Source organism: Poecilia mexicana, unplaced genomic scaffold (genome assembly GCF_051168715.1).
Source record: "Poecilia mexicana isolate PSO_F unplaced genomic scaffold, ASM5116871v1 scaffold_11, whole genome shotgun sequence".
Lineage (NCBI taxonomy): Eukaryota > Metazoa > Chordata > Actinopteri > Cyprinodontiformes > Poeciliidae > Poecilia > Poecilia mexicana.
Window position 1 is genome coordinate 16,272,694 of NW_028263380.1, and position 23,837 is coordinate 16,296,530.

The 23,837-nt window shown below is 39.1% G+C and overlaps 1 protein-coding gene across 6 annotated transcripts in view; it reads right to left on the reverse strand.

Moving 5' to 3' along the window:
• Positions 1–23,837, reverse strand: part of ptk2aa (protein tyrosine kinase 2aa) — a 69,650-nt gene that overhangs the window by 16,974 nt on the left and 28,839 nt on the right. For 4 of the 6 annotated variants that reach the window (XM_088010275.1, XM_088010278.1, XM_088010279.1 and 1 more), the window contains 13 exons: positions 22,415–22,584; positions 20,603–20,690; positions 19,608–19,687; positions 19,200–19,262; positions 15,681–15,735; positions 10,835–10,975; positions 10,614–10,691; positions 10,233–10,391; positions 7,811–7,928; positions 7,072–7,102; positions 5,756–5,820; positions 3,617–3,634; positions 1,099–1,155 (listed from right to left, as the gene is read on the reverse strand). In XM_088010275.1, the coding sequence (XP_087866401.1) occupies positions 1,099–1,155; positions 3,617–3,634; positions 5,756–5,820; positions 7,072–7,102; positions 7,811–7,928; positions 10,233–10,391; positions 10,614–10,691; positions 10,835–10,975; positions 15,681–15,735; positions 19,200–19,262; positions 19,608–19,687; positions 20,603–20,690; positions 22,415–22,584 (1,123 nt within the window). The remainder of the gene's footprint in view (positions 1–1,098; positions 1,156–3,616; positions 3,635–5,755; positions 5,821–7,071; positions 7,103–7,810; positions 7,929–10,232; positions 10,392–10,613; positions 10,692–10,834; positions 10,976–15,680; positions 15,736–19,199; positions 19,263–19,607; positions 19,688–20,602; positions 20,691–22,414; positions 22,585–23,837) is intronic. The other 2 variants (XM_088010276.1, XM_088010280.1) reach the window with 1 other exon arrangement.

Below are 23,837 nucleotides of genomic sequence, written 5' to 3' on the forward strand. Positions count from 1 at the left end.
TATTGAGAGCAATTCCCAGACAAATGCACTATTTCAGCATCACTAAATTTTAGTGGCTTCAGTAAGCAGTATGAAAATCTGAAAACGCAGCACACTTTTAACACCCATTTGGTTTAACTGTATGATGAAGCTAGTAGGGCCTGGAAAAAGAAAACACTACAAACGCATTTCATTGGGATATTATGAGAGAGGCGGGTAGTTTTACCTTCAACTACTCCATAGCTCACTGTGTTGGCGGTGGGGAAAAAAAAAAAACAGAGGAAGAAAGACAGATGAAGAGACAGGGGGGAGAGCCAGACTGCTACGTAAAGGTTAAAAAAAGCTCAGAAAACACACACTTCTTATATCTGACATTTGGTTAATAGACATACAAAATACAGCTGCAGACTGGTTAAAAAAGCAGGACCGTTTTACACATACTGTAACTTTAGCCATTTTAGCCGACAGTTTCACATGAAAACGTATACAAACTCAGGAACGGAGTCGGAAAATATGCTACATGTCTAGAGAAATGCTGATTAGAGGAAGTAACCAAAAAAGAAACTAAAGAAGAAGAAACAAAAACAAAAAAAAAAAAAACAAAGGAAGATAAATATAGCAAGACAGAAGAACGCAGCCTAGTTTCAAAGATACCCATGCAATTACATACATAAGTACTTGTACTGGCCAAGACATCCACTTTAAAAGATATTTGAGCCCAGAGCTCCAGCAGCGGTTACAAACAGAAGTACAGCCAAGCACACTGACATATTGAGGGTTTTTATGGACATCTGAATGGATCTGTCACATGTCTCCAGGAACCACATGTGTAGTCTATGATTTGTAACCTCCAACTAATGTCTTTGCTGTTAATAGAAAACGGAAAAACCGGCCTAAATTGTACAGCGGCGCTCTGACCGAATGTGGTTTATAGCAATTTATGATGTTGCTGTTGTGAGCGCGCTTCATGGAAACGACTCACACAGCATTCCGATTATTAGGCTGCAAAACGAAACGGAAGGACTTGACAGACGCGCAAACGTCGCGTTGGTTTGAAGACGAAACATTTCTTCAGCTGATAGACATCGAGCAAAGAAGATGGAAAAAAAAAAAACTTACTTGAGGGCATGGTGTACGTATCCTCTTCATCAACTATCTCTGCATAGTCGTCAGTCTCTGCAAGGTCAGAAATAGAAGAATATAAGAATACTACAGCTGGCACACATTACGACTCACAAAACCGAAGAAAGCGTAAAAGTGAAGGAAGTCCGGCTCATTTCTCCTCTCCGTCCCTAACGCCCTCCCTTTCTCTCTCACACGCACACAAACGCTTGGCAGATCGCGTCAGCTGAGCATGTGTTGTGAATATCTGTCTGTTTGAGAGCAGCTGGATAGCAGGGAGTTACTGAGGTGAAGCAGGAGGAGGAGTAGAGCGAAAGCAGGAGAAAAAAAAAAGAAAGAATTGAGGGAGAAACTGGAGCGAGAGCTAAAACAGTTGGGTTGGGGAATGAATTAGGATGAAATCAGTGACAAGTGAGGCAGATAAGACAAGATAGAAAGAGGCAGGGCGAGGATAAGAGCAGAGCCAGCAGGGAAAAGGGAGGCAAAAGGTGGGCCGAGTCAGTGAAACCAGATGGTGGTGTTTAAAATAAAATCAGCGTGCAGACTCAGCTGTTGGAAACTGGAGTCGAACATCTGCTGTCCTGAACGTTCCCACAGTTCTGCTCGGGATTTATCAAGCTCGGTGGGAGTCGGACTAATTTACGTGAAATAAGCTCACTGTGGCTGATTTCTGTCTCGAGGAATCCCAGGAAGAGCAACATGTGAAACAACAACTAGTCGTCTGTTAAATGAGGCAGGCCAGGCAGAACAAGCAACACAATGAGGAACGCAGCAGAAACTTCAGTAGGCATGTTTCTAAGCTGCAGCTGCTGCACGTCAGATCAGCGTTTTACATCAGTGATTTATTTATTTTTGACATATTTAGAGGAACTCCTGGTACCCGAATCAAAAAGCCTTTGATTTGGGTAAAAAAAAAAAAAAAACTGGTTTTAACAAAAACCTAAGTGTTGCAATTAGTCGTACCTAACCACCCCTTTAAAATAAACCTGAATGGATAATTTGATCAGTTTATATTTCCATTTTTAAGTTTCCATAAATGTATAAATATTAATCTACGACTTTCTGAGGTGCATTTCTTTCAGCCACTGGTGAATAGGTTGGACTTGTGTTTGTCTTGTTACTGCAACAAGGACTCATGGACTCAACTGAGTGACACAGCAGTTTCTATTTTAAACCGCTGATGTTGCTGCAGTTTAAATCTGACCCTTAATCAGCAATCAGTAACAAAAAAAGGAAAAAAAGAGTGTAAAGAAAGAAGTGAATTACAAAAACAATTCAACATACAAATTCTAGTCTCATAAATTTGAGTAGCTGCATGGACCAGCACGTTTCTTTCACCGTTTGGAGATAATTGATGAGAATAAGCAAAGTATAAGAAAGTACAAATAGATAAATTTATTTATGTTGAATAGACACGTAAGCTAATTGATATTTATCTATTACATCCATCTGCTCGTTCAAAAACCACCTCAGTTTCCTTGCTGTCTTTCTAAGATGTCTGAAAGCCGAGTTGGTGAGTAGGTGTGAAGTGGAGGAGGAGCTTATGTATCTAAGCTCACTATAGACAACATAGATAATCACTGATAAAAGTCAAATTAAAGCAGCTAGCTTGTAAAAAAAAAAAGACATATAAACAACATTCAACCACGTTTTAGCAACACTTTTTATTTATTTCAGTTTTTTCAAACTTTTTTTCTTTCTAATCTATTGTCAAGCCAAAGATTTGTACTTTGTAGCATAGTTTCCGACCTGCACTATACACTCGGTTTCTTTTTGTTTTGTTTTTTTTTGTTTTTTTTGCAAAATGGGTTTGTTTTCGTTGAGCTGATTGCAGTTTAGTCTTACTCAGTTGGAGACACATTCTAAGCAGGGATGAACATTTCTCTTCAGTCCGTTTCAGCTTGGAGGAGAGAAAATTAACATGTTTCTGTGTCTAAGTGTGTATGATTTAGCCAGCTCCTTATAGCCAGGAATGCACCGACATTAGAATCCAGCAAACCTCTCCCTCCTCAGGTCCTTATGTGTGTGCAAGTGTAAATGTTCAAGACTGCAGATTTTGCTTTGTGTGTGGCTGTCTGGGTGTCTGTTTCTTGAGAGAAAGGGAAACCTTAACAGAGCAATTGTGGGTTTACTAATTCTGCTTTTTGTGGGTTTCTTTGGTTTAAAGCAGACATGTTTATACTCTGTAGTATCGCATTTTCAAAAAGATAAAAAAAAAATCAGATATTAGAGCTGATTATGCTGCTCTACACAGCAGGAAAATTAGATTATGCAGTAGGTGATAACTCTGAATTTCATTGTCTTTTTTTGTCCCTACTTTATTAAACCGCAGTAAATTTACATAAAAGTGCACACAGCTTTTGTTAAAGATGCAGGAATGTAAGCATCACGTCAAGCCGCACACCAAAATACACACATGCTACCCTTTCCCTGGAGGCTGCAGCCAGTGTGCAGCCAGGGCAGGACGAGAAAGAAAGAACAATACAGAGATTGATAAACAACAGTGTAACTTTACCGTCCCCGCTAAGGTCTTCTGCGAGGTCCAGGAGAGCATGCAGGAAATGGGACAGCAGAGGAGAGATGGCAGCAGGACGGAAGACAGAGAAGCCGAGAGAAGACAAGAAGACAAAAAAAAACAAACAGAGGTTAGAGCATGACAAGTCAAAAGACTGTACAAGCAGCTAGTTAGAACTCTTTTCTGGAAAATGAGAGCTGACTTTCAGTAATGCACTGCGGTTAGTAAGAAACACTGTCCAAAGCAGGGCAAAAGTCAGGGGAAAGCAGGACGAATCAGATTTCATTCAGTGCAATACAAATATGTGGAGACGGACAGTGTGTATCTTTCAGTTTTAGCTAATTATCATTCATTAGAAGTAAACAGTCAAAATGGGTTTTCAGTAGTCTCTCTGCTGTAGCCAAGCACATTTCTCCTTCTTCTGCACTATAACAGTTCATAGGTCAAGTCTTGACTTTGCTTTGAGTTTCTCACAACTTGTTTTCGTTCACTTGCTTTTTTAGGTTTGGCCATACCTTCTGGATGGGATTAAAATCTGGGGAGATGCTAAACCATGGACCCAAAGTTTTATTGCTCACTCTAAAAACCTGGTCATTACCCAAGGGTGTCAAGAAGAACGGCATTGCTGAAAGAAACCTTTATAGGAAGTTTTCCGTCAGCGATATGTGTGTCATTTCTCCAAAACCCACGCAACAAACATGTGGCAGAAGATGCCCAGCATTTAACTTTACGGCCTACACTCAAGATGGTACACGGAGCGGAAATATGACACTAACCCTAAACACAGCATGCCCACACTGAGACTTGGTGTTGGCAGCATGATGGTGTTTTCAGATGCAGGGATCAGAACTGATAAACTGAGCAAAATACAGGAAGAAAACTGGGTTAAGATGCATTTTTGTGTTAAAATGGCCCAAAGTCCAGATTTTCATAGACAAGGGACACTAAACGGTGGACCAGAAACACAAAAATCCTGTCTTTGTTTCCTACTGAATGCACCAAATGTTCTACCAGGTCACGGTGAGCACAACACTCTTCGGTGTTGGTGCGGTGAGTGACTGAAGAAGCCTCAAAGTTAGCTCATCTCAACTCTGATGATCAATACTGATGCCATGCATGTAAATCCTGCTAACATATCAGATCTCTTGGATAAACTTTCACTGCCTTCACTCACATTTGATGTATATTTCAGTGGCTGAGATGCTAAAACTCCCCAAATATGAACCTTAATTCTGATCAAAAAGTCATCGCAACATTCATCAGTAGAAATGGAACTAAATCTTTTGCTGGCATTGTGTGAATCCAGTAAAAAGTTATGTAAAGGGAAAACTATTTTAATTCATGTCTTCAGGTTGTTCAGGCTTCAATCCACATAAATTATTAAGAGTCAAAACACGATCATTAATGAGATTTTTTTTTATGTTGTGTTAAGTTTTCTTGTCAGTAATGCAACGGCTTTATGCAACAATGTAAAATGTTACATTGCTTAAATTATGCAACAGTAAATAAGCCAGAGCAAGCAGGCAAAACGTTGGCCAATTGGGATGCAGCGGCTTAAACGGTTAAACACAAACCGTTTCAACATTACATCAGAAAGAAACAAAATGTTCAAGGTTCTCCTGCCAAAAAACATTTCAACTGCAGTCTCTTTCTGGAGCAGTAAGGGACTATAAAATAGGCAAAGAAACCTTAGACTTTATGTATTTTCCAGAGGCAATGAGGGCTTCTTTCTTTATAGGCTCTCAGTGCCTATTTTGTTTCTCCTGAAAGAACCATGATGGTCAGAAATTTCACTCCGCCACATCACAATTTTATGCACATGCTCTTCTACTCCAATAAGAGCCAGCGATACCATTGGGCGGCGAGTCTGAACAGAAGACAAAAGGGAGGAGTAAACGCCGAGCCTTGGTTGGCTTGGGGGACGTCGATGTCGCTAGGTCTTTAGCCAATCAGGTGAGGGAAGAGAACGATGGAGTGAGAGGAAAAAACAAGAGTGAATGGATGTGAGGAAAACAAGTAAGGACAGAAACAAAAGGCAGCAGGAAAAGAGAGAGGGAAAGGAAGTGTGGAAAAAGCAGATGTTGGAGGAAGTGGAAAGAAGATATCTCAAACCAGTCTGTGCATGGCTCTGCATCTTACCAGAAACAGAGATCGTTCTTACTCCGCTCCGGACTGCCTCTAACTTTTTCTCATTGTTGGAAACTCTGAATTCAAACAGAAAAAGCATAGAAAACCAATTCAGTCAACACGTAAACAACTAAAAACGTTCCTAGTCCAAGAAAAACTGTGAAAAATCCCAAGTGATTCCAAAAGTGAGCTCATGTAAACAGATTAAACGGCCACGGCATGTTCACGCTCCCTCATGCAGCTCGCTAAAAGCAGAGAAAGGAAACCATGACTGTGTCTCGCTGTAGACTGATCCTTATGGTGTTTCTTTTCCGTGGTCTGCTGCTCTGTGTCAGCTGAGCTCCACTAAGGTCTTAACGTCACTAATTGAAGAGGGAATGAGAAAGGAGAAGCAGCGAGCAAAGTGAGAGGAAGGAGGAGACTAAGAGTGTTTAAATACCCAAAGTGGAAAATATTTGGCTTCCTTCTTTATCTCCTTATTTGACCAAGGAAACAGAGTGAGGGGGAGAGATTTAGGTTGAAAAGTAAGCAAAACTGCTCATGTTTGAAGTTCAGCGAGAGACAGAGAAATGTGTGGCCAGGCTGCAAATAACTACCTGATCTCCAGAGAGTTGGATCTTTGATTGAAATCTAGATAAACACAAACTTCAAATACTGGAAAATCGTCAGACTTTTTCTTTTATTGTAAGTGAGAGTGAATGGGTTATTAAGCAACAAACATTGCCACCGAAAATAGAGAGAGAGGCTCAGTGTTTCTGAAGTAAAGGCTTTAAAGAGGAATATAAAATATAAATAGTGCAGGGAATTGTTGTTTAAGCTAAGTTTTTTTTTCTATTCTGAGTAATAAGTATTTACCATGATTTTTATCTTTTCACTAGAAAATTTAGTTTTACTTTGCATCATCTTGTTTTAGCAACTGGTGGGAAAAATATCTATAATAGATGTGGCTGTTTCTAGAAATTAGGAACTTCTGTTTTCTGGGGAAACACCCTCAGACAAACAGATTCTCTGGAAAAACCTAGATTATGCTTTACATGCCCAAACATGTACATTGGTTTTCTGGTCCATTGTTTTTAAAGAAAACAACCATGAAACAGATTTTGATGTTGATAATCACTCATCTTCCAAGAAACTTAATATTATCAGATGACTAATCACCCAATGTTTCTGTAGAAAAATAAACGAGCCCTTCATGTCAGTTGTGCTGATTTAAAACTACAAGCTCAATCAGCGTGGTAAACCCACAAGAATGTTGCTTGTATTACCAATGTGAGGTCTTAAAGCTTTGACAGGAGCCACATGTGAACATGACAGATTCAGGGACTTACTTTGGGATGGAAGGCAGAGCTCTCTCTCCCTCTAGAGGATAAAAGCAGACACTGCAGTCAAAATAAACTCAGGAGACAGCAAATCAAATTTGTTATAGTTAGCTGTGCAAAACACTCAGAGAACAAAAAATATGGAATTAGATTATGTGAAAAACGTTTGAGTCATTTAATGTTTTACAATGAAAGAAAATCACTTGAAGAGCTGCAACACTAATGAAAAAAAAGGATTTACAATAACTTCTCAGTCTGTTTGTGCTTTGGTAGTTTAAATGTAAAAAATGTAATTAATCATCTCCACAATATAACTGACCTCAGCTTCAGGAAAGGAGTTATTTACATTTTATGTAAAAATGTTACTGTTATAATACATATTAATAAAATGGGACATTTATATTACTAAAATATTTAAAGTTAATGATTGCTGATACACAGGAAGAAATTAAAATCTCATATCATCATTTTTTTGTATAGTGACTCATATTCTGGTCAATAAAAACTCCAAAATAAAAGTTTTAAATTCATATTTGTGAATGAAAAGAATGTAGAGCAAACTGAGAAGTAGCCAAAAACTCCAAATACAGGAAAATTAATACATTCTCTTTGATTTCCATGTGAACAAGTACTTTTTCAAAACTAAATTTAAGAAACTATAAAATGACACAGCAGGTCTGAAAGGTGTGTATCTAGTGCTGATTTGCTCCTTGTAGATTAATATTTCTAAGTGATCCTGTGCACCCACCTTTCTGTACTCTGACAATGAACGAGTGCGTTTCCATGGAGACGAGCCGACAGTAACCATCAATCAAATCAGCCAAGTTTTCCGCCGTGGTGAGCGACGCTGTTGTAACTGTGAGAGGCTGTACGAGCAAACACACACACACACACACACACAGAGAGAGAGAGAGATGATCTCACACAAAGATATACCCACACGTACGATCAATTAATAGGCAGAAAGTTTAATCCATGTGGTTTCCAGCTGCCTCTGACACCAGGGAAAAAACTATTCTCCGACAAACAGCACCAACGATGTGTTTGTAAATCCTGTGCTTCCAACACCAATAAACCAATACTGACTCAAGTTAATCAAAGCATTGCTTAGATGTTACACATGGAGCGACATGCTTTTCCTGTTTCCACAGTGCTTAACCTCCAGACATCAAAATTATAGCATCAACCCCGAAATGGAAAAGACAAATGATATACAACTCCAGCCACATGTGTGAAAATCCTCAGTAATACAATATTTTTCTTATCGAAGAACAAAACCTTCAGTTTGGGCATTTTAATTCAGCAAGGGCAACAACCTGTGGTTAAGTTTATTTTTTTAAATCAGTGAGGAAAAATCACAGTCCCCTCTTTGGTCAACAGGACAGAATTTTAAAATTAGGAATTTAAATTCTGTAGAAATTCTACTGAAGTTCTACAGAACTCTTGTGAGATTATGATGCCAAGGTTTTCTGTGCCGTTTGAAGACAAGCAGGCCCGCAGTAATACAGATAATCCATTAACAGCTGGCATGATTTGTTGATGTAGAGAAACCCAATTTTTTTTTTTTTATCCCAACAAGTGAGTCCCACCAGAGATTAACAAACTCCATGTTTACATTTGTGATGGTAGAAAACAAAAGTTTTTTTGTGATTTTTTCCTGGGCTGCCTCTAAAACAACTGACTGCAACGTAGATTCCCTCAATAGACTGTACCCTCATTCACTTTACAACTAAAGTAACTAGAGATTATTATATGTACTAATAAATGTGCCAGAGGATTTGTTTCCAACTACATAAAGAGAAGATTTTTATGAAAGTTTCAGAGTGAGATTGTGCATCTGCAATAAAAATACATTTATTACATTTATTTTAACGCTTCTTAAACTTCTTATAATAAATGTCGCAGGCAGTGCACATTAAAGTATAGTTTTTTTTTTAAAGTTTGTTGTAAAAACATAAAGGGCAGTCGTTAATTAAATCTTTGTGGATTTTAAATGACCTATTTTCTTCGATATACAAAAGAAGAGGGAAAAAAAAGCCTAATATTTGCATATCAGGATTGGTGGAGAACAATATTTACACCTAGGGCAGATGACCTGAATTATGTCCAGAAGGAAGGAAGGAAGGAAGGAAGGAGGTAGGTAGGTAGGTCACTCACAGACAGACAGACAGACAGACAGACAGACAGACAGACAGACAGACAGACAGACAGACAGACAGACAGACAGACAGACAGACAGACAGACAGACAGACAGACAGACAGACAGACAGACAGACAGACAGACAGACAGACAGACAGACAGACAGACAGACAGACAGACAGACAGACAGACAGACAGACAGACAGACAGACAGACAGACAGACAGACAGACAGACAGACAGACAGACAGACAGACAGACAGACAGACAGACAGACAGACAGACAGACAGACAGACAGACAGACAGACAGACAGACAGACAGACAGACAGACAGACAGACAGACAGACAGACAGACAGACAGACAGACAGACAGACAGACAGACAGACAGACAGACAGACAGACAGACAGACAGACAGACAGACAGACAGACAGACAGACAGACAGACAGACAGACAGACAGACAGACAGACAGACAGACAGACAGACAGACAGACAGACAGACAGACAGACAGACAGACAGACAGACAGACAGACAGACAGACAGACAGACAGACAGACAGACAGACAGACAGACAGACAGACAGACAGACAGACAGACAGACAGACAGACAGACAGACAGACAGACAGACAGACAGACAGACAGACAGACAGACAGACAGACAGACAGACAGACAGACAGACAGACAGACAGACAGACAGACAGACAGACAGACAGACAGACAGACAGACAGACAGACAGACAGACAGACAGACAGACAGACAGACAGACAGACAGACAGACAGACAGACAGACAGACAGACAGACAGACAGACAGACAGACAGACAGACAGACAGACAGACAGACAGACAGACAGACAGACAGACAGACAGACAGACAGACAGACAGACAGACAGACAGACAGACAGACAGACAGACAGACAGACAGACAGACAGACAGACAGACAGACAGACAGACAGACAGACAGACAGACAGACAGACAGACAGACAGACAGACAGACAGACAGACAGACAGACAGACAGTACCTCAGCAGCTCCAGCTACATTCAGCTGCAGCATGCCTTTCCTGTCTTTCTCCTCCATAGCTCCAGCTACATTCAGCTGCAGCATGCCTTTCCTGTCTTTCTCCTCCATAGCCGAGTACTGGATGGACTGGACTTGGTTAAAGTTTGCTAAATGTGTTGGCTGGAGACAGAGAAGCACAAGAAAAAAAATGAAATGGTTCAGCAATATGTTACAATGATTGCGATTGATCGATTTTGCTGAAATCCACAATGCCAAAAGCACGTCGGTGTCTTTTTCATATTTTGTGACATTGCAACCGCAAACTCAAGTGACAGATCACAATAACAGAGTGTAAAATTATGAAACAGAGTCTTTATTAGTAAGTGTGCATCTGATACTTACCGTTGATCCCTTATCAGTGAGGTAACTGATGCCTTCTTCTGGCCCGATGGCTAACTCTACCTGAATCACCCAGCTGGACTGTAAGAGACGGAAAAAAAAGAAAAAGAAAAAAAGACTAAATGCAGGACCGGATGCCACCAACAGGGGTCAATCTAGCGCTTCTGCAGCACACAGAGGGACACCAAGTCCTGCTTCTCAGGAGTAACGTGGGAGACACCTACCCCCAGGGCACATTTAAATAACTCTTTGTCGTAGCGGTAAATCGGTGCGAGTATCTCCAGGAACTTGAGGATGCACTGCTCGTCGTTGAGGTTGGCCACCTGCTTGAATGTTTGCTGGATTAGCTTCCGGAGGGTTTTAGCCTGGAGAGAAGCAGGAACAGTGAGAAAATATGTTTTTTTTAAAAACTCTTATGTAGTTGGTGGATAAAAAAAATAGATGAATAAAAAAAAACTGTCTGACAGGATGAAGTAGAGGCGGCTGTATTTTTATCTCCCTGCACGAATGTACAGCCACAGACATTGATTGACTAATAGTCCACTCTGTTTCCAATTAAACTGACCTCTGCACTTCATTCTCAGCTCGGATCAATAGCTAAACAAAGGCACTCTGACCATATTAGTTACAAAACTAAACATCAATGCCTTGGCCTATTCAGGGACTCTCTAAATTACTTCACACATAATAAACTAATCTTTCTAGAGTAGATTGTAGAGCTGACCTAAAAAGTTTTTTTTTTTTTTTTTTTTTAAAGTGTGCTCTACGTCACTGAAGAGCAGACAGATGGTGGTAAATCTATCTAGGAACAATACTACATGATTTACAAAACCTTACCTACTTATGATGAGAATGAAAATAAAGACAATCAAAACACTTACACTCAGTCATACTTCACATGCATCCAAATGTAACTCAAAAAGTTTGTGGCTTGCATGTAAAATTTGAACTTATGCATTTGAAGAAGCAAAACTGAACAGAAATGCACAACAGATTTTTGTTTTATTTTTACTTGTAAAAATTTTGGTAAAAACTGCAAAGTATTCTCGCCTCATAATTGTGAGCTATTTTGGGTTGGACCAATGCACTAAAACGTGCTGGTTTATGGTTGTAGCATCACAAAACTGCAGACAAGTCCATCAAAACCTTTTTGAATCGCTGCAGTAAAAATGTATAATTCAAATGTAAATACTGTAGAGTCCAGTTTTGAGCATTACAGAGCGCTGCTGCCAGCTGTCCAGTTGCTAAGCTCAGGGGAATCAACAGATCAACACAATACACACTCAGATACACACGTTTCCCAACAATACCCCAGTGTTCACACATCAACAATGGCAGATGTGAAAATGCACTCAGGATTGCATGTTTTTAAGTGCTGTTCGTGCTCCAGAAAGGATTGCTGTTTTAATTCCTAGAATTCCACCACAAACACACAAAAATGTCCACCCTTCCTGAGAGGAAGCACTGCAGCTGGCTATCAGCCTCCATATCACCATGCTAGCCGTGGCTACGCCAGCAAACTCTCCAACTGTCACTCAGTGCTGATTACCAACATTAAGATCCATCATGGCTGATGTGCATTTAATACGGTTCCTACAACGTTTTCCATTTCCAAATACCACACTTTTCCAGAGTAAACTTACTAGATTTCTGTCAGTTTTTATAATATTTTTTAATATTTATGTGAAGAAAACATTTAGCAATCTGGGTTTTAGTTTCTATATGTTATAGAAACTGTACTTATTTCCCACTTCTTTCTTCCCATCTCTACTATCTTAGATTAGGTAGATTAGTCAAATCTGGGTTAACCTGAGCAAATATAGATTCTTTAAATTGCAGATTTTAGCCCTTACTACCTTAAGTTTTGTTTCCACAAATTGATCAAAAAAAAGAAAAAAGAAAATGGAAATTTCTAAGTTTTTTTTTTATTTAAAAGGCAAGCTAGGTTAACAACAACTCCCTCTAATTTTTAAGAGATCACCTAGGCTAAAAAAAAAAGCAGAAATTGATATTTTTTAAAAATTAGTTCAGTTCCCAATTTGAGTTTTTGTCCAACAAATCTGACCATTTGAGTTCTTGATAATCAGTCAAAGATAAAGGAGAGGCTTTATTTTTCAGAAATTTTGATTTTTATCTTTCTGATCATGAAAAAAGGAGTAAAGTCAAAACTCAAATATTTTTGAGTTACATTTTTTTCATAATGATCCACATACGGAAAACAAATAAGTCAAATTCCAGAATTAAATTTGCCGGTGATCCCTAACTTCAAGGTTTCGTAGAAAATCAGATATAAAGTCATAGCTGCAGTAACAAAGAGTGCGCTAACAATCACTGTTTTTTGTGTGTTTTTCTTTTTTTTTTTTTGCATTTTCAAATGTTTATGTTTTTATAAGGAGACACAGACTTTTGACTAAAAATATTCAATCATATAGTGAACATGCACAAACTTGAAGCAAAAAAAAAATTCTCCAGATTTACTGTGATCAATTAGGTAATTCAATAGTTTTCAAAACATTCTAGAAACATCTGTCATTTATTCACAAATATTTCCTGCGAAAACAAACAGCTGATGTTAGATGTGAAACTAGAGAAATCTTCCCTTTTGAGAAAGCTGCAAATGTCAACACAGTCTCTCTTTCCACATGAAAAACTGATTGAGAAAGTTGCAGTGGATTGTCAGCATATCCTAAACCCTCAGCACATTATATCATCAAACTGCCCACCCCGTCTCCCAGTTTACTTTAAAACTTAACACAATAAGGCCAGTGTTTTATTATTAAGAGTCCATGACAATAAAGGAACAAGCTAATGAAGCCACTTTAACACCATGACACGGTATTTCAATATGTTATTCATCCGACGAGAGCGACAAGCTTGTCAAATCAAGCTGCGGCTGCTTCAAACTTTGATCTCCAGAGGCCATTTTCACTAAACCCGCTGTCGATACCAATGAACAGACTCTGCTCTTTATAACAGCTAACATAAGTTACTGTTTACTACAGCAGCCATCTGCTCCGGGCTGAATGTGCGTGTGTGCACGAGCAGAGTCTATTGAGGGAGAATAATCTCATTAAATGACCACGGTTCCCTTTCGGCAGAGCGAACGACAGAAAAGTAAATGGCAGCTGCGCTCCCTCCCTGTTCGGACCCCCGCACACATGTGAACATGTGTGAATTGTAAAAAGCAGCACAAATGTCAACTTAGTCCAACTCTACCAGAATCGGTTCGTCTGCCTTACACTGATAATATGATCAAAAGTATTAGAAACAACGACTGACAGGTCATTCGGTTTGCATACAAGATAATAATGCCATATTCATCAATTTATAAACTGATAAATTGTCGCGACTTTATGATTTAAAGAAACAGACTTAATGGGAGAAAACGGAGGGCATTTTCAGTGAACAAGAAGACAAAGAAGGTAAAGAAGGAAGGCAGGTGATGAGAGGAGAGTCGGCCCTGCTGGACTGGCAGAAGAGGGAGAGAACGGGGGAGAAGCTGCACAACAACACCTCCCCCTTCCTCCTCATTGTTGGGATGAATGAGTGGGTTTAACCGTGACCCAAAGGTCACACACACACAACGTGCGTACATACGCGAGCGTGTACCGTCACAGACTCCGTCTCCCTCTGCAGAGCATCTGTCTGCCCGCCTGCTGACATCGGGACCTTTTCGGGTCACTGAGACTTTTAATACCGAGAGACACGCAGACGCACAAAGATCTCCCCATAAACACGTGCCGTAAATTTATCACCGACACCTTTCATCATGCAAAAACACACACACACACACACACACACACACTTCTTTTATTTCACGGTAACATCAGTTCAGTTTGAAATATATTTCAGTGAAAACTCTTTAATTGGTTACTGAATTTATTACTAAGTGAACATGACCACAGCCTTCTTCAAAAGTAAAGAAACAAAAGCAACTTTATCCCCTTTTCCAAATTTCCATGCACTTACCGCTTGAAAGAAGTTTAAATTTTAGTGATTTGTTTTTTTATTATTTCTATTTTTTTTTTCCTTGACAACACATCAAATACCAGATGTTACGATCTGGAAACTTTATTTATTTAAGAGGGATCCTGCAGAAGCAGCGTCACGCAGTAGAAACTGAGCTACTCTAATCGAGCAGATGGAGAATTGTGACACCAGCTGGTGGGAGTCAAGACTGAAGTAATTACGGTGCTTTTTAACTGCAGGATCTACCAGAGTAGTTTTTGTTGGGGTCATTAATAAGCCTACTGGGGTAAAAGCAGATTATCCAGGTATAAATTTACCCCAGAAAACAGCCCTGGTAGTGAGGGGGCATTGCTGGTGCTACCCCGAGCCTTCAAGGTGAAGCTTTGTGCCGGACGAGTTGCAAAACACTTTTTTACTGTTTCACTTTTATTATCGTTATCTTCCAGCTACCCAAGTTCAAACTTTCACTGTTATATTTTAAACTATTTATTCCTGCTGCCGAGACAAAGGGAGTAAATCCTTGAGTTAAAGTAATGTAGTAGGGCTTTAAAGTGTTTTTATTTGGATATATTAGAAGCTGTTAATCTGGCAAGTTTCCTGTAGGTTTGAGGGGAGTTTCATTCTTCTTCAGGTCACTGGGGGAAAAAAATATTAAAACACCAAGGTGTGATACTGGTTCAAGATATGGACCTTGAATGTAGTTTTGTTAACACGACATTGGGATAAATGGATTAAATTTTTTGCATAGTTTCATTGTTTTCACTACTCTTTCAGCCTGAACATTCTTTAATGCCAAGATAGATGCTGTTGATCTGATTTTACTGTTTTCTGCCTCTTTTGCTGCAGACAAGAGAGTGCTGTTGTCTCTGCTTGCAGGTATTCCTGTTATACGACTAAAAAAAAAATAAGACAAACTATTTCAGTGGCTCAAGTGTTGGGAATGCACACAATAAACAGCTGAGATGCAATGCAAGAGACCAAGCTTAAAGATTTGTTCTGTTTCTTTCACAAACATTGTAAAGCAAAACAAGAACACGCGTCTGCTTAAGCAGCTTTAAGCATATGAAGTGTGCCTCTCCTTATATGGACAAACCATCTCACCTTGACAGAGTCCAGCAGATCTTTAGGGAAAAACCGCCTCAGACCGACATCTTTCCTGAAGAAAGAAGCAGAGATCAGAGCGCTGTAATCACACGAGGAATGTTAAATGGCTCACATTTCTCTCTTTATCTGATCTCAGCTGTCTAAATTTCCTCTGCTGTGACACTTTGAGAGAGAAAGAGAGAGAGAGAGACATGGCAAGACAGGTATTAGAGTAAAAACAGGAAGGTTTCATTCATCCGAGCTTGGAAATGGATATAAAGTCCTGAAATTTGCAGGGAAAGTGAGTGATGCAGGCCAGAGTGGAGAAAGGGGAATCTTAGTGACCAAGAAAGATGTGTGGTGTTATAGCAGGAAGCTAACTAATGACTCATATTCCTTAGAGGAAAATATGAGTACTCCAGAAGGAGGAAAGAAAGGAGCGAAGAGGGAGCAAGGAAAAGCCGAGGGAGGTTACATCATCTTTTCTCCGACAAAGGTCACTTCCGCAATCAATATTACACAACAGCATCATTACAGTACTTTGCTAAAAATGTGTGGGAAATATATGGCCAAGAAACCAGAGGCAAACATGAAAGACCTGTTTTTCATCGCAGAGCCGGGTGCATGTTTGTTAGAGGATTGTTTATGTCAGACTTTAAGCTGCATCTGCCTTCAGGTTTCCAGCATCATAAAAAGTATGAGCAAATATCCCATTACTGGGTTAAGGCTGTTCTTGTCTCTGTGTCACAGTGGACAAGTAAATCAGGCGTAACCCTTTCATGCATGAATTATGATCCTTTGTGTCAGGATTTTTTTTACCAAATTCTGTTTGATTTTCTTAAGGCATTAAAAAAAAGGGAAAAATAGGGGGGGGAAATTTTTTGTAAAAAAAACTTTTTATTTTAATTAATTTTTTTGGGTGATCAATTGTAATTTTCTACAAATACAAAGTTGTTATTTGAAAAATACATCAGTAGTATTATTCTTTAGGGGTTATCTGCGTGCTTTTTTGTCTGTCGGCCATATTGGATTTAACCAAAATAATTTCTTGCATTTGCAGCTGATGGCCAGTAGTTGATAAGCGTATTTTATGATGCATTAGTGTCCACTTCAGTAATCGGTGTGCATTTATAACATAAAAACCTTCAAAAACCACAAGAAAATGGATATTAGATACCTGTCCACTGTAGTGACAGCTATGCATGAAAGGGTTAAGGGGGTTTGTGCTTATTAGCTTTTGACTCCAATTCAGCAAAAAAAAAAAAAAAAAAAAAAAAGTGTTTTATGGGTTTATAACAAATATATATAAAGATGACATCTCCATGCAAGTCTGAAGAAATAGGATGAATATGATCCTGACATAATCAGATTTATTTTATGGAACAGAAACACCCATCACCTGACCTTTCAACTAAAATGGATTCAACCCCAACTTGTCACTAATATGTAGAGAAGCAACAGGAGGTCATCTGGGGACCAGAATGAGACGATATTATGTTTGACTTGCCCTGATAAGTGGCTTCCACACAGACACCTAAAAATCCAATATTTCTCCAGTCAATAAATGCACCATACATAGACAATGCCAGATTGAAGGCTGAGCTAGCTTCAGTATTAGCGAAGTGTTTGAAAGTAAAGATAGATCAGTTATTTGTAGTTAGTTTGGACCATTTTCACTGCATGTTCTTAAACTAATCAATCGTTCAGATATAAACAGCGGCACTGATCAGACTTTTATAGGCAATTTCTGTCTCTTTACAAACAACCTTCAAAATATTTATTTCAAGACAAGATAATCTAGAAGGCTGAGTGTTCATTAACTATTCATGTGAATAACAGAAGTGATGTCATGCCTCTGTGTGAAAGAGCAGACTGTAAAAATGAGGCTTAGCGATTAGCATAATTAGCATATTAATACGATTTACTTTTAAAGTTACTCTTATGGCTTTTTATGCTTTCTCTGACCTCGACTTTGAGTCTCCTTTACTCAGTAATAACTTCAACATCAAAGAGTGGTGTTGTTGTCACCTCCACCTGTTTGTTAATGTGCCAAGACTCAATGCTTTTACTGACTGGAAAAAAAATTGCCTCTTCTTCTAGACGACACTAAAACATCCTGCGAGGTGCTACCTTTCAGATATATGTTCTCGTTTCAACAAGAACATATTTTGGTTTTAAAGAGAAATAAATCTTGTTATAATGACAAACTTCCTCTTTTTAACGTTACACTGCTGTTGTATTTCTCTGCCTGTCGAAACGCTTTCATGTGAATCAAAGACAACTTCATGGAGAATGAACTTAAAGTTGATACTTAAAAATTTTAACAGCAGTTTGTCGCAAAGGTACAATTGGCTTCCATTTCATTTGATTGTCTAGAAAATACTGCATAACTGCTGCATTCTGATAGTCTGACAGACGGAAATTTGCTCATTATTCACAACGAGCTATGATCTGAAAACTTGGTCTACACAGTTGATGATCAAATGAAAGACGATGTAGCTCAGGTCTTTTCTTGTTTCATAAAAGTGACGGCTTTCAGAAGCTATTTATTTGCTGGGAGAAAGTATTTCGATGTACAACTATCTTTTTTAAAACCACAGACTGCTTATGCTGCTGCGGTCAGATCCAAGGACCCCACTTTAAATATTACAAGGAAGTCTGGCTCTTTGTAAGTGCGAGGTATGGTTTAAAATCACTATGTGTCCAATGAGACAATCAAGGAGGATAGCATTTTATGCAACACCTTTTTTCAAATCAATTTAAATGTACGGATAAGGACCGACTGAAGCAAGCAGCATCATAAAAAACCCTAAAATAAAACGAAGATTTCTGTCTTCAACTATTAAGCAAGGACCTAGCAGTCCCTTTTGGCCAACTGTCAGCTCTTCCTCTCTTCTGTCTTGCTTGTTTAAAATATGCATGACACTACATCTTTTTCCAATCAACAGAGAGACAGACAGCAAGGGACACAGAGGCGAAACAAAAGAGGAGCAGCTTGGGAGGAAAAAACAGGCAGAAGGACGAAGAGAACACAAAGTGACAACGTGATCCAGTGAAGAAACAGCGGACATTCTTCTCTGTTAATTGGAAAGCTCGTTAGGCAGAGGTTCAAAGGGAAACCTTTCAATGCAAGTGAGCAGCTCGTTAAGAGTCGGGACGTGTCAGAGCCGGGCCTAATTTAGGCCTCGCTTTGTTAATGCTTCATTCACAGCCACTGACCAAAGAGCCCAAAGTGGGACAACAGGAGAGCCAAACATGGAGGCAAAAACTTTCTGAAAGAGTTCAGGAAGTTTTCTCTTCACCATCTGACTGCAGCTGGTGTAAAGATTTAGCACTTCCAGATTTATGTGCCGTTTTTTTTTTAAACGAATAATGACCTTCAATTCAAACAACTGTTGCTACTTGATTCCCAAGTACGTTTTCCAGGCAGAAACATGCTTATTTGGACATACTTTGAGTTGCTGGGGGAAGCAAGGAGACACATTTCTGGTTTCTACTTCCTCTTTTTTGGCACAGGGACAAAGGAGAAACACTTACTCCAGTAGTTCATAGTTGGACTTCTTGTCCAGAGCATTTCCTCTCATCTCTTTGAAGAACCTCCTGGAAGCGAAACAAGTGGGACACCAGAATAAAAACGGTCAGATAATTGACAACACTAGTTGGCAATCAAAAAAGGACTTGACTTTAAATGGACATCTTAAACTATATTCAGTCTGAAGAGAAGACAAACACGAAGCTTCACTGAAGTCCTATCTGAGAAACGTCTGCTGCTCTGAATAATGAATTAAACACACTTACTAATACTGGCGTGAGTTATTAGTGCAGCTCAGAGGCAGACCGACTGACACGGAAACGACTCCAGCAAACCAAATTAAATCTTAGCAAAGAATACTGCTGCTTTTTAGTCACCAGGAATCGCTTTATAATGATTTTTTTTTTTTTTACCTGATTTCCAGACAGCCCAGCTTGAGCGCTACATCTTGTTCCACCTGATCTCCATACTGTGTCATGTAGTCATTTTTCACCTGAAAGAAACATAAATATCCAGCGCTTTTTATCTTAGAGTCGAGTTTCTCCCACAAGTTTTACTGACCCAGATTATCTGAAACCAAACAGACATTCTTCCAGCACCGCCATATGCCTCAGCGCTGGCGGCCAACAACCAAAGACTACATCGCCTTGCAAAAAAAATATTTACAAACCTTGAACCTTTTTCACATTTTGTCACATTACAAATGTAAACTTGAGTGAAATGCACTGGGATTTTATGAAAATAGATCATTCTAACTAAAGAATATACTTTGATTTCATATCATTATAGATCTGGATGAATATTCAGGGTGGTTGTCCTGCTGGAAGATGAACACTTTTGAAGTTTCCCACAGATTTTCTTCCAGCTTCGCCCTGCATTAAACTCCATCCGCCTTCCCTGTCCCTGTTGAAGAAACTAATCCTCTAGGCATGTCGGTGCCACCGCCAAGTTTTCAAATGAGGACTGTGTGTTTCTGGTCAAATGAAGTGAGTACAGTTCAATCTTCCTCGTGTTTGCTGAGCTCTACTGGCAAAATGTGAACAGGTCTTTTTGCACATTTCTTCTGGCTTTCATAAGAAAGCCATTTTTGCATCCAAACTAATAGCTGTCCTCCCAACAATCTTCCACCTGAGGTGTGAATTTCTGCAGTTCTTCCAGAGGTACAAACTGTCTTTTGGTTGCATCTCTGATTTAATGCTGCCATTATCTGTAACTCTGGAGTCAAATGGTTGAAAATGGCAGATTTTTATTTGTAATAACTTGTGAAAAATATGCATTATCTGCCCCTAGGTTCACAATTATGCATTACTTTGCATTGGTTTGATAAATAAAGTCCTGAGGTTTGTGGCTGTTACATGGCAAAATGTGAAAAAGCTCAATGCACCATCTAGATGTTGTGGTTGTGTACCTGATGGTAGAAGTAGTTGAGTGTAGGTTTGTCTTCTGTAAACTGCTGGATGAAGCCTTTAGGGAGGTAGCGAATCCTTAGCTCATACCTACAGGAGAAGAAGGCAAAACCTAAAACTTCAGCACTTTTCACAGCTGAAAAGATGGATTGATTTGCATAAATTATGAACCTCTTTAATTACGCAAATGTAAGATTGCCCATCATAAATAATGTGCAAACACCCAGACGCTTGTTAGTTGGGAACAAGAAAAGGAAACTCTCACAAGTTTAAGAAAGAAATAATTATTCTACAAATACAAACAAGCAAAAGGCAGAAGAAGAACCAGAAAGGATTTAGGACAAACTGCATTAAAAAACATCACCACTCAGGGAAAGAATACAAATGAGGATTGTAAACCAGCATCATTGACAGAGATGCAAACAAAGAGAATGTTGTTGACTTAGCGAGACAAAGCAGACATCTGCTTCTCGCTCCGTCTTTATGTTCACAGAGAAAAGGTCTCCTCCTCACAGCAGCATTAGCACCAAGACGGCCGCAATAAAGTGAATATATGCCACAGCCTTAACATCCAAGCTGAACAGCCCCACACACAAGGTTAAAAAACACTCAGGTCACGCCAATTTTTCTGATGCTGTTTGCAAATAAATCAGCCACCGTAGAGTGCTGCGTGACAGACTGCTGACACTAAATTAGTGGGGTGACTTTGAACGCCCATAAAAGTCACGCCAACCCAAAGCAGGAGACCAACTGGAGAGGTTAATCTCAGGCTTCCTAAAAATGTGCTTTTTAAGATGCAAACAAAACCATCCTCTTCCCTAAAACTCTTTAATACAGGTATATTTTTACTCATCCATCATTACTGTAAATTAAATGTGAATCATAACAGATCTCTACAGCTACCGTACAAAACATAAGATAAATGTGACTCAGCAAATATTTGCTGCTTTTTGTCTAATGAGGGCACAAATAATTTTTGGCTACAGGGTTCCTTCACACTTCTCATATGATATTCAATTCCTTCTCAGTCTCGACAGACCCAACAATTAATAAAGAATACTTTATGAATTCTGGTGCTTTTATTTTGTTTATTTAAAAAAAAAATGCAGTTTTAGTGCGTTGTTTGGCATCAGAACCAGTTGAAGGCCCAAATGCCCAGTTAAATCTGGAAGTGAGGTTGTCTAAAGTAGAAACGATTGTGAAATGACTTTGCTTTGATACTGGGATGAGGATGCATTTAGTCAGTCAGTCGGACACCAAAATACTGATGGGTATAGTTCAAATCAAGACGTGACAATCAAGTAAATGTAAAAAAAAAAAAAAAAAAAAAAAGTCAATACATTTATTAAGCATGACCAGAGCATGACCAGATATATATATATATATATATATATATATGGTCGAAAAAATAAAAAAAATTATTATTTTTTTTTTTTAAGTATCTTTTCTTTGCATATGGTACAGTAAAACTGTTTTTTAACATTAAAATGAAAAAAAAAACACCTTAACAAAAAAAAATTGCAATGAATGTGGACAGAACTCACTTTAGTTGCCAAAAAGACTGAAAGATAAACTGTTCTCACTCCTCTTGTTGAAAAACAAACCAAAAACAAACTTATTGTATTCAGTTATACTGGAAAACTTGCTTTGTAAGCCTTTTGCGTTGTCTGTAATTCCCATGCTTGTCTTGCTGGACACAGGTGCTCCACACACCACATCATTACAGCTGAGTAAACTAGCCTCGTGTCGCCCAAACAGAAGAGACGAGGCTGAATTTAATCACATGGTCCCCTGTCCTGCCCGACCCGTCCTACCTCCACTCCTCGTTGGGCCGTGCCTGTTCGTATTTCTCCCTGATGTGGGACACACCCATGTCCGGGTGGAGCCAGTGCATTTGGTCTCTGGACTGGCTGTTGCTGAGTCGGAGGCCAAAGCATGAGGTCCAACGGACCTTGTTGATGTCCAGAATCTTCTGGATGATCCCCTGCATTCATGAAGGACCAGAAAAAATAAGTTAGAAGGTAGGAATGTCTACCAGGCTAAACTAATCTGTTTATCCATTTTTTTCTTCAGTCTACCTGCACATCTGTACAGAATCAAACATTCAGCTCTGCTCCACCAAACACTTCCAAGGGTGATTATGTTCACATCTTACATTTTGTTTCGGGTCACGAAGTGTGTGTGTGTTTGTGTACATTTTTTGACTCCAAGCGATTTAACATGAGGCCCCTACCCAAACAACTTGGCAGACATCATACGTCCATAATAATGCTTAGAGAACCATGCGTGTTGCCATGAAAAAGGCTGGGGGCTCTGACCTAGATACCAAAGAAGATGGGGATTAAAGGAGAAGAGTGGGGCGGATATATGCAGTAACATATTCTGCATGACCACTAACAATTCACAATGAGTTAGGTACTTTCTGTCATGGTTCAAATGAAAAGCGTGCTTCAATACGGCTTAAATATACACAAAAATTGGCCCCTCAAGATGCATGCAAGCAGGAAAGCTGCTTGTGGTGAGTTTTTGTTGTTAGAGCTGACAGCTTGGACCACAAGCTGCAAAAACATCAGAAAATGTTCACTTTTTACTCTGCTTCAGAGTATGAACTTTTAATGTTATGTTGTAAATCCTTCTTTCAAAAAATATATGTATACAGGTGTCCCCCAAGGCTCAGTTCTTGGATCACTTCTTTTTAGTTTGTATATGACTGATGTGTTATACGGAATTCCTGGTGCAGGTTTGTAGCTGGTAAGTTGTGTTAAAACAACTGTTGTGATATTTGAATTCATGCCTCAAGCTGAATGTTAAAAAAAACAATTTACTTTTACTCAAGGGTTCCTCTGTTTGAATGATAGTAACTGTTAGCAACTTCTAACAAGTCTTAGAAGTAAAATATAATGGGAGTCATTTTATGTCATTACTGTAATCAGTTTTCCTGCTGCATATGTTTTCATGTATACAGTTACTTTTTGTTATTTGGTCAATTGCTGTAACTTCCAGGTCAAACCCAGAAAGCACCAACAACAAGAAAGCCTCTGTGGATTATATGCAACAGGGCGATTAACACCTCGGAAAGGAAACCTGTTACATCACACCACCTACATGTAGTGACTGTAAGCTTAATTTCAAAAACCTCCGTGCAAGTTGCAAACCTCAAACTTACTTTAAAGGCTTACTTGTAAGACTACTGGGTTGTGCTTGGTTCTTGTTAGAACTACTGGTTCAGCCATTTGT